This window comes from Penaeus vannamei, chromosome 4 (genome assembly GCF_042767895.1).
Source record: "Penaeus vannamei isolate JL-2024 chromosome 4, ASM4276789v1, whole genome shotgun sequence".
Taxonomy (NCBI): Eukaryota; Metazoa; Arthropoda; class Malacostraca; order Decapoda; family Penaeidae; genus Penaeus; species Penaeus vannamei.
In genome coordinates, this window is record NC_091552.1 from 6,795,617 (window position 1) to 6,805,616 (window position 10,000).

The following is a 10,000-nucleotide window of genomic DNA, read 5'->3' on the forward strand; positions in this document are numbered from 1 at the left end:
TTGTTTGTTCTCTTTGGATGCGTGCGGACACGGCAAATGAACACACACTCACTCATTTACACACACACACACACACACACACACACACACACACACACACACACACACACACACTCTCTCTCTCTCTCTCTCTCTCTCTCTCTCTCTCTCTCTCTCTCTCTCTCTCTCTCTCTCTCTCTCTCTCTCTCTCTCTCTCTCTCTCTCTCTCTCTTTCTTTCTCTTTCTCTCTCCCTCCCTCCTTCCCTCCCTCCCTCCCTCTCTCCCTCTCTCCCTCTCTCCCTCTCTCCCTCCCTCTCTTTCTTTCTTTCTTTCTTTCTTTCTCTCTCTCACGCACTCACTCACTCTCTCCTGGCTCCTCTCACCCCCCTCACTCTCTCTTTCTCTTTCTCTTCCTCCTCCTCCTCCTCCTCCTCCTCCTCCTCCTCCTCCTCCTCCTCGTCCTCCTCGTCCTCCTCCTCCTCCTCCTCCTCCTCCTCCTCCTCCCCTCCTCTCCCTCTGACCCTCTATCCCTTTTTTTTCTCTTCTCACGCTTCCTCCCTCCGTACGTGTGTATGTGTGTATGTGTTTAGATACTTACATATACATATACATGCAGTGTGTTTGTTTGTTTGTTGATGTGTTTCTTTGTTAAAACACACACACACACACACACACACACACACACACACACACACACACACACACACACACACACACACACACACACACACACACACACACACACACACACCCGTATTGTGTAGCATTTTATATTTCCTTTTTCATTATAGCAAAGGCCAGAAAGGAATTCTCCTCTCGATTCCTAGGAGATCGAAAGAGATAGACGCCGGGATCGTTCGTGTATGTTGGCCATTATGGTGTGAAAAGTTAGGACCTGAGAAAAGCCGATTTTATAGTTTACGTCGAGAGAGGCGGTAGGCTGGGATAGGCCTAGCCATGTGCACTACAAAGAAGATGGGGTGGGGAGTTTATAGCCCATAAGTTGGTATATATGTGATGTTGCTAAGAGCGGGAGGGGGCCAGCTGCTAGGGAGGCTTGACGTGAGCCGAGGGCGAGGCGGGAAACACAGCCCAGGGTGATGGTGGAGGGAAGGGCGGTGTGCTAGTTAAGGTGAGATGTAATTGATGGTCTGGGATGAATTAGGATAACGAGGAAGAGAGGGTTGAGAAGCAGGTGATCCACATTGCCTTTCTCGGGAAAAGTAAATGGAGGGGATGGCCGAGTTCCCTTGACTGTGAACTCGACAGGGAGCTGGAGTGACGGGAGTGGAAGGGAGGGAGGAGGGAGGAGAGAGGGTAGTGGAAGGGAGGAAGGAGGAAGGAGAGAGGAGAGAGGGTAGTGGAAGGGAGGGAGGAGAGAGGAGAGGGGGTAGTGGAAGAGGAGGAGGAAGGAAGAGAGAAAGAGAGAGGGTAGTGGAAGGAGGGAGGAGGGAGGGAGAGAGGGAGTAGTGGAAGGGAGGGAGGGAGGGAGGAGGGAGGAGAGAGGGTAGTGGAAGGGAGGAAGGAGGAAGGAGAGAGGAGAGAGGGTAGTGGAAGGGAGGGAGGAGGGAGGAGAGAGGAGAGAGGGTAGTGGAAGGGAGGGAGGAGGGAGGAGAGAGGAGAGAGGGTAGTGGAAGGGAGGGAGGAGGGAGGAGAGAGGAGAGAGGGTAGTGGAAGGGAGGGAGGAGGGAGGAGAGAGGGTAGTGCATGCAGGGTCGAGGCGCCGGGCCAGACGAGAGTGCAGGCCAGCAGGACACGCCATAAACCCAGGGAACTAATTAGCGAACTTCCAGATGAGGGAGCCAAAAGGTCTCGATAACGTAACTGAAATATTGTGAAACGTGGCATGAGAGGCTGACCCCGGCCGACCCTGCCTGAACCAGTCATGCTCGCCCTCTCCTTTCCCTTTCCTTGGGCCTAATTCGTGAAATGTTACGTTACCCCATGAGCCACGGAATCACCCTGTGAGGCGTCCCTTAATTACCCTGGCTGCTAAAGAGTCGGGACGTCGAATGAGTCCACGGCGCGGCTTAAGAGCATCGACATGGCGATGATGAAAGCCTAAAGAGCAGGGCGAGAGGGGGCCACGAGCTCAGCGAAACCACAGCAAGATTAGCCAGCCTATAAAAACGTCAGCAAGTAACCCAGTTAGATCAGCCTTAGCTTAGGAGAACGCCAGGAAATAACTCATTGAGGTCAGCCATCCCCGAAAACCTCCACAAACAACCCCGCGAAACCCCAAACAACCCCCGAGATAACCTCAGCGCCCTTTGTTTAAGCCAGCGGCCACGAGGACCCACCGCCGCCCCGTGTTTCATCATCTCGGGCCGCCTCCCCCGGACGCCCACCCCCTTGAAAGCCGCACGCTGGGTAGGCCTAAGCCAAAAATTCGCGAAACGAGGGGCGAGGATGGGTGGTGTAATAGGGGGGAGGAGGGAGAGGGGGAGGGTGACCGCCACCACCGGTCTTGTGGTCTTGCTAACTACCTCTTGACGAACCTCCTGCCATACGGTCCTTGTGTGGTCTCCGGGTCGGGAAGCACAGGGCCAGGCAAGGAAGGGCGGGCATGTGGCATGAGTTGGTCGTGATTTGGTATCGATGGATTTCTAGAAGTCTTCTTACGTTCACCCGCACGCGCTTCTTCCTCGGGCGTCGTCTTGGTAGGTTGGCCGGTCGCGCGAAATACCACCCGGTTAGACGGACAGTTGGCCAGAAAGCTCCCAGAAGTCGTTAGATTGAAAGCCGAGTCGTTCTTACAGTGTGAAGAGTCTGTTTTTTTTGTATTTTTAATAGTACACCCTTTGTATTTTCAATAATTCACCTACAACCACCCACACGTTAACGCCAACACCCACCACCACACACCCAACCACACATATAATATGTAGATATACATATAAGGATATGACACGAGTAGAAATCCTGTAACTTTTCCATTCAGATTCATGAGAAAGGTAGCTTGAGCCTGCATAAATCCTGCAGGTCAGCTGCGCGAACCCTACGGTGTCTGCACTTCGTTTTTAAATTGATGTGTCATGAGTAACTGGCTTTATCTTTGAGCGGCAGGAAAAGGGGTTACTGGCGTTTCCGTTGAAGCTTTCATGTGACAAATGTGGTTTTCCTTACAACTCATGGGCGTGGAGAACATGTTAGCCATATTTATATTTAGCTTCTGAGTTTGAGGTAGGAAACGATTTTTTTTTGAGGGGAGGGGGGGTAGGCTTACTGAAGGGGATCATTTATACTCTTAAATGGCAATTAAATTAATTTCTGTGCATCACTTCCTTCAGTTCCTAAATAGCCAAACCAGTGTAAGACAATATTTGAACATTATTTTTAATTCTCTAGCTGTTTACGAAGACGAAGCCGGTTCATCAAGTCACATGAGTGTTGCTAACCTGAGTGGCGGAAGGAGGGACCACGCTAAGGGTTGTGTCAGCATTGTCAGCACGACTGAGACCGTAGTAGACCGAGAAACAATGGTCAGAACGGCGGTGTTGTCGGTCGGACAGACAATAAGGAGGGTGTGGAAAACGAGTATGCTTCCAGTATAACGTGAGTCACTGAGGTCTGACGAGTGTGAAGTTCTTGCATTGTTTACTTGGCGCAGCGCTGCCAATGCCGCCGCTGCGATCTGCCCTTCCTCCGCCCCGCTGGCTCTGGAAAAGTGTTTATTGCTTTACGAAGCAACTCGGCCGTGGGAGGTTTTTGTTGTTTTATTTTGGATTACGCTTTGATGTCCCGATGGAGCTGTGGAAAAATCGGGTAAAATCGAGAAGATGGTAGCGCTGCACCTGGCCTGCCTGGCTGGTTCTGCCGGGGTGCCAGATGTGCGGCACATTTCATGGAGTTTATTTGCTGCGAATTAGTTTATGATGGGTGTTTGCGAATTTCGCAATTAGTCTTTCATGATTGCTGATAATTCGCCAGTTCCTCAGGATGAAAGCCGCGTGAATGCAAAGTACCTTCACCCCCCCCCCCCTCCAGGCGGCGGCGGCGTGATTTCGTGCTTTGCAGAAAGCAGCACAGGGTGAAATATTGGCTGAGTGAATTATTTTTGTGCAGGAGTGAGTGAAGCCGTTGGTCGGAGAGGGCGGAGCCGCAACAAGTTCAGGGTGACATAGAGGTTTCCTGGAAGCCTCTCCTCTGTCATGACTCAGACATCGGGACGCCAGCCTGACGCTACGTGACAAAACCCAACACATGTTACATACGTTCGTGCACGCCGCTTTGTTGTGACTGGCTCCCCGACGGCGACCTGGCGGCTCACTCGATCAGGCAGGGATTTCGCATTTTCCGATTTCCGCTGTATTCCTGTTTTTTCTGGTGCTGTTTCCAAGCCCGTGTGGAGCGGGAGACATTCTTGGGGCTGCCCGGACCTCTTCCAAGAACTCTCGCTGATCATACGAAGATTTGCTTCCAAAAACTGTGTGAAGAAATTGATTGAATTCGATCAGAAATGTAGGTTAGAGAGCTCTTCCCTTGACGATGGCTTTGTGTATGGAAGCTTTCAATCATGTGCCGAATCTGGGCAATAATGGGGCTCACCGCATTTTCTTCCCTCTGTCTTTGGCTCCTTTGTCCGTCCATCACCCGTCAAAATGCGATTCACTTGTCCCATCGAATCAATTAGGCCGCATTGTGGGTCACATGCCTCATCAGGAGCACCTGCCCTATACTGGGGCGCATGACATGTTGTTGCGTCACTTCCTGGGTTGTGCTGTGACCCCCCCCCCCCGTGCTGCTCAGGAGGGAGATGTAGGCTTCTACTTGCTTCCTTGACGCCGTTGGGACGCGGGTCGACCTTGGGAGGGCACGAAAGGTCGGTCTGCGCTCGCCATCTCCCTCGTCTTCTGCGAGCCGCCGACGTGTCAAGTTTCGTCATCTCAATTTGCATAGATGTTTATTAGTGACAGCCCCCTGCTCTCAATCAGAGGCCGTCAGTTGGCCATCCTAGAAACGGATGTTGCAGGGACTTCAAAGGCAGGAAAGACTTTGGGTCAAGTGCAACCACGAACCAGATTTGAAGGAATATGAATAATGTCAAATGAGGTTGACCTTCACCCAAGACCGAGGTCAGGCCTTGTGGTTGAGCGGCGGCGGAGTTCGCACCAAAATCCGCCGGCAGTGAACATGGCGTGTCAGGCTGTCGGGCTGGCAGACTGTCTGGCTGGGTTCCGCTCATTGTCAAGGCTGCAGTTTGCACTGGCCGGGCGGAGGCCTTGCTGGGCTGCCGAGGCGCTGAGGGAGGTGCTGCTGCGTGTTGCTTGGGCGTGGAAGTTGCCTCTGTGGCAGGCGGTCTTGGTGCCCTTCCTGGTGGCCGAGGGGCGTGATACGGAGGCAACGTGGGCTAATCGTGGCTGGGCAACCGCGCTGACGGTGCTAATTGGGGTGTTTTGTCAGGAGCACTGCCGTGTTTATGGTAATGGTTATGGCTGTTGATGGCAGTGACGGAGTTGGCAGAAGCACCAGTGACTGAATTAGCATAAACTTGAGCAGTGAGCGTAATGGCGGGAGCTGTGTCTGGTGAAAATATGATGGGTGAGCGGAAGTGGGAGGGGTGGGGGGGGGAGGGGGCTGCACACTATCAGTGAGTGATTTCACTGCGTTGTCTGTGCTCGCGGAGACGAGGGTGACGCCAGCTTTTGGGGACTGAATCCGCCATTGTTATGGCAACGGAAAACACGAAGATGCTATCTTTCTGTAAACTGAAGAGAGCCTTATTAGTATCTGTTTTTAAATAGTCTCGGAAATGAAGTTCCAATCAGATCAATGCCCCAAAGTCTCTTTTATTAGTTTACGATTGCAATCAACCCTCATGCCTGGTAACCCGCAAAGCCGAGAGAGAGAGACGCCGCCGCCGGTCGCCGTGCCCTAGTAACTGCCGTGGCCTCGCGGACACAACAGATGCTGGCGTTCGCGAGACGTGGGCTCGGCGGAGCACCCGTCGTGTCGTCACGCCCTCGTGCACGCAAGATCTGTCCCTCTAGACGTGACTGTGGCCCCCCGAAGAACACGAGCACTTAGGTGTGATGTTACGGCTCAGTGTCACCTCATTCGTAATAGGAGTGTGAGTCATGCGAGACCTTGGCGGATAGCGCCCTGTTGCCCGTGAGCCTCGCTGCTCATGCGACATCGCCATCAGGGAGGATGGTGTCGGGGCGCCTCGAGGTGGCTCGGCCTTTATTTGCATGAACTGAGTTCGGTTGCTGTGCCGCCGCCGCCGCCGCCCGTGCCGCCGCGCAGGCAGTTCATGCACGGGCTCCTGTTACCTTTATGTGCTTGATGTTATCGCTTAAATCGCTTGTTGTATGTGTTGCCGCTGGTGAAAATGAGTCATATTTGTGTCCGTAATAATTCTGTGCAATTGCAACAACTGTATATCGGGCAGTGCGTGTTTTCCATAAGGACCACGGCCTCGAAAAACGCCGAATTGACTGCAATATCCTGAGGTTGTCTGGTGAGTGGTGGCAGGCGTCATGACGAACACTGCGCCAGGAACTGCACCCAGACGCTCGCCTCTTGCCTCCTTACCTAGCCAGACACAGCTGCTGGGTCTGCTGCTCCGGGAAATTCAGCAGACGCAGCTGTTGGCGGTTCCCTGAAGGTCTCAGCCAGTCACCGTGGCCAGGGCGACTCGACACCTATAGAAACGACCGTACATTTTACCCTCAAGTCTCTCTCCTTCCCACCTACGTCTTTCATTCGCGGTAAAGGATGAGTAAGACCCCCGTCAGTAGTGCATGGACATCTGTGCTCACAACAGGTGTTCCGTCGCCGGTGCACCTGTATTCCCGTCTGTCTGATCGGCTGTGTCTACATGGAACTGCGGTGTTCGTTGCTGGGGGTGTGAGGGTTATGTGACGGGGTTATGCTGGCAGTGATATGTTGGGTCTATGTTGGTGTGAGTGCGCGGGAGGGTATCCCCTTTTTTTCTCTCTCTCTTTTTTTTTGCGGAAGAGTTACTGTGCGTTCGGTGATCCCTTTTAATTACCCCTTTTATTTGTTTTCTTGTTTGTCTTTGGGCCCTGCGGCGTTGGGAGGATAATGAGAATGTCTGTTCCCTGTTCGCTTGCAGGCAGTGCTACACCACTCTTCCCTGTTGCCTTTTCGCTCGCTCGCTCTCGCTCTCTCTCTCTCTCTCTCTCTCTCTCTCTCTCTCTCTCTCTCTCTCTCTCTCTCTCTCTCTCTCTCTCTCTCTCTCTCTCTCTCTCTCTCTCTCCTTCCCAACCCAACCCCCCCACCTCTCTCTCTCTCTCCTCCTCCTCCTCCTCCTCCTCCTCTCCCTCTCGCCCTGTCTCTCCTTCTACCCTTCTTCCCTCTCTCTCCCTCTCCCTTCCTTCCTCCCTCTCTCTCTCTCCCTCCCTCCCTTCCTCTCTCTCCCTCCCTCCCTCCCTCCATTTCTCTCTGTCTATCTATCTATCTATCTATCTCCCCCCTCCCCCTCCCCTCCTACCCCTTACTTCACGCGTTCAGGTTCGGCTTCCTTTCTCGCGTGTATTTATCCTCCGTCCGTCTGTGCCTTTTCCCTGTATCCTCTGCACCATTCCCTTTTACATTCTTTTCTCGTGCTTCTCTCTGAACCCTCACTTTCTATCCTACCTCCCCTCTGCCCGGTCTTTTTAATCCTCCTTCTCTCCCTCCATCTCCCTCCTCCGTTACCATGGCAACTGATCAGACGAGTCGGACAACTTGGGGCGGTGGGAGGAGCTGGGAGAGGACGAAGGTTACCACACCTGTAAGCTGGTGAGTGGGGAGAGGAGGTGAGGGGAGGGGAGGAAAGAAGAGAAGAGAAGGGAAGGTGAGGAGAGGGGAGAAGAGAAGGTGAGGGGAGGAGAGAAGAGAGGGTGAGGGGAGGAGAGAAGAGAAGGTGAGGGGAGGGGGGAGGAGGAGAGAAGGTGAGGGGAGGGAAGGAAAGGAGAGAAGAGAAGGGGAGGGGGAGAAGAGAAGGTGAGGGAGGAGGAAAGGAGAGAAGAGAAGGTGAGGGGAGGAGAGAAGGGGGAGGAAGGGAGGAGAGGAGAGAAGAGGAGGGAAAGAGAGGAGAGGAGAAAAGGGGAGGGGAAGGGAGAGGAGAGAAGGTGAGGGGAGGAGAGGAGAAGAGAGGAGAGGGAGAGGGAGGGGGAGGAGGAATCCTGCAACAAGAGCAACAGGAGGAGAGGGAGAGATGGAATGAAGGAGGGAGAGAAAGAGATGATAATCGGTGTTATCAGTGTAGGTAGAGGACGGAGTGGCACAGGGTGTTAGAGAGATCAAGAGAAGTACAGGAAATGAAAGGCAAGGATAAAAAGAAAGACTCGGGGGGGGGGGGGGGATTGCTAATGAAGAGAGATAGACAGACAGGCGAGTTTCAGAGACACAGGCAGAGAGGTAGACAGACAGACAGACAGACAAAGGCGAGATCCAGAGAGAGAGAGACAGAGACAGAGAAACGAGACGAGACGAGACCCAGAGTCAACCAAAGAGAAAGAGAGAGAGAGAGAGAGAGAGAGAGAGAGAGAGAGAGAGAAACAAGACGAGACGAGACGTGACCCAAAGTCAGCCAGAGAGAGAGAGAGAGAGAGAGAGAGAGAGAGAGAGAGAGAGAGAGAGAGAGAAGAGAGAGAGAGAGAGAGAGAGAGAGAGAGAGAGAGAGAGAAACAAGACGAGACGAGACGTGACCCAAAGTCAGCCAGAGAGAGAGAGAGAGAGAGAGAGAGAGAGAGAGAGAGAGAGAGAGAGAGAGAGAGAGAGAGAGAGAGAGAGAGAGAGAGAGAGAGAGAGAAACAAGACGAGACGAGACGTGACCCAAAGTCAGCCAGAGAGAGAGAGAGAGAGAGAGAGAGAGAGAGAGAGAGAGAGAGAGAGAGAGAGAGAGACAGAGACAGAGACAGAGTCAGAGACAGAGAGACAAAGACAGAGACAGAGACAGAGAGAGACAGACATGCGGGGGTGTGGGAGACGCGAGACAGCAGCTTCACAGCAGCAAGGGGAAAACCCGAAACGCGGAACCTTCCATCAGGGCCTGGAAGGGTAGGGCGGAAAGACCGGGAGAAAACAAGTATAATGCGAAATGGCGAGGGTACGATCTGAGAGTATGAGGAGAGGGGACTCATGGAAATGTGCACAGCAAGGGCGAGGGTAGACTGAACTAAAAGCTCGGCAGAGGGGACACTCCGAGGTGAGTGTCAGGGCGAAGTGGCCAAGGGGTGCGCATGCGTGGGTGGGTGGGGGGGGGGGGGTGGAAAGAGAATTAGGGATGATGGTGATAAAGATGAGAATAATGATGATAGTGTGATGGTGATGATGATGAGAATAGTGATGATGGTGATAAGGATGAGAATAGTTATGGTGATGGTGATAAGGATGAGAATAGTGATGATGGTAATAAGGATAAGAATAGTGATGGTGGTGATAAGGATAAGAATAATGATGATGGTGATAAGGATAAGAATAATGATGATGGTTATAAGGATGAGAATAGTGATGATGATAGTGATAAGGAGGAGAATAATGATGATGATGGTGATAAGGAGGAGAATAATGATGATAATGGTGATAAGGAGAAGAATAATGATGATGATGGTGATAAGGAGGAGAATGATGATGATGATGGTGATAAGGAGGAGAATAATGATGATGGTGATAAGGAGGAGAATGATGATGATAATGGTGATAAGGAGGAGAATAATGATGATAATGGTGATAAGGATGAGAATAATGATGATGATGGTGATAAGGAGAAGAAGAATGATGATGATGATGGTGATAGAAAGAAGCAATAGGAAATGTAAATGTTGCGGTTTTGATTGGAGGATTTTGGCGGCGTTTGTGGACGTGGTCAACATAGTCTGCGATTTGTCAGATTTACGCTTGAGCTTCGATATTTTGACGTTTTGATGTTTACGTGTAATTTCATTGGATTCCATTTGTATGTTGTTGTTCTCTTTGTTACTGATTTTGTTCTTTTCCTAACATATTTCTCTCTTTCTTTGCAGGTAAGATGTCGCTGCAGTTGCACAACCCTCAGGTGATCAAGGTACAG

General features: G+C 52.0%; 1 protein-coding gene across 7 annotated transcripts in view; it reads left to right on the plus strand.

Annotated features, from left to right (window-relative positions):
- The window catches only part of LOC138861458 (uncharacterized), a 167,250-nt gene that overhangs the window by 60,300 nt on the left and 96,950 nt on the right, over nucleotides 1–10,000 (plus strand). Inside the window, exon 3 of one of the 7 annotated variants that reach the window (XM_070120602.1) lies at nucleotides 9,954–10,000. This exon is cut by the window's right edge and continues 215 nt beyond it. The exons of the other annotated variants lie outside the window; for them this stretch is intronic. Within the exon in view, the coding sequence (XP_069976703.1) occupies nucleotides 9,954–9,989 (36 nt within the window). The 3' untranslated portion in view covers nucleotides 9,990–10,000. The remainder of the gene's footprint in view (nucleotides 1–9,953) is intronic. 7 annotated transcript variants of the gene reach the window in all.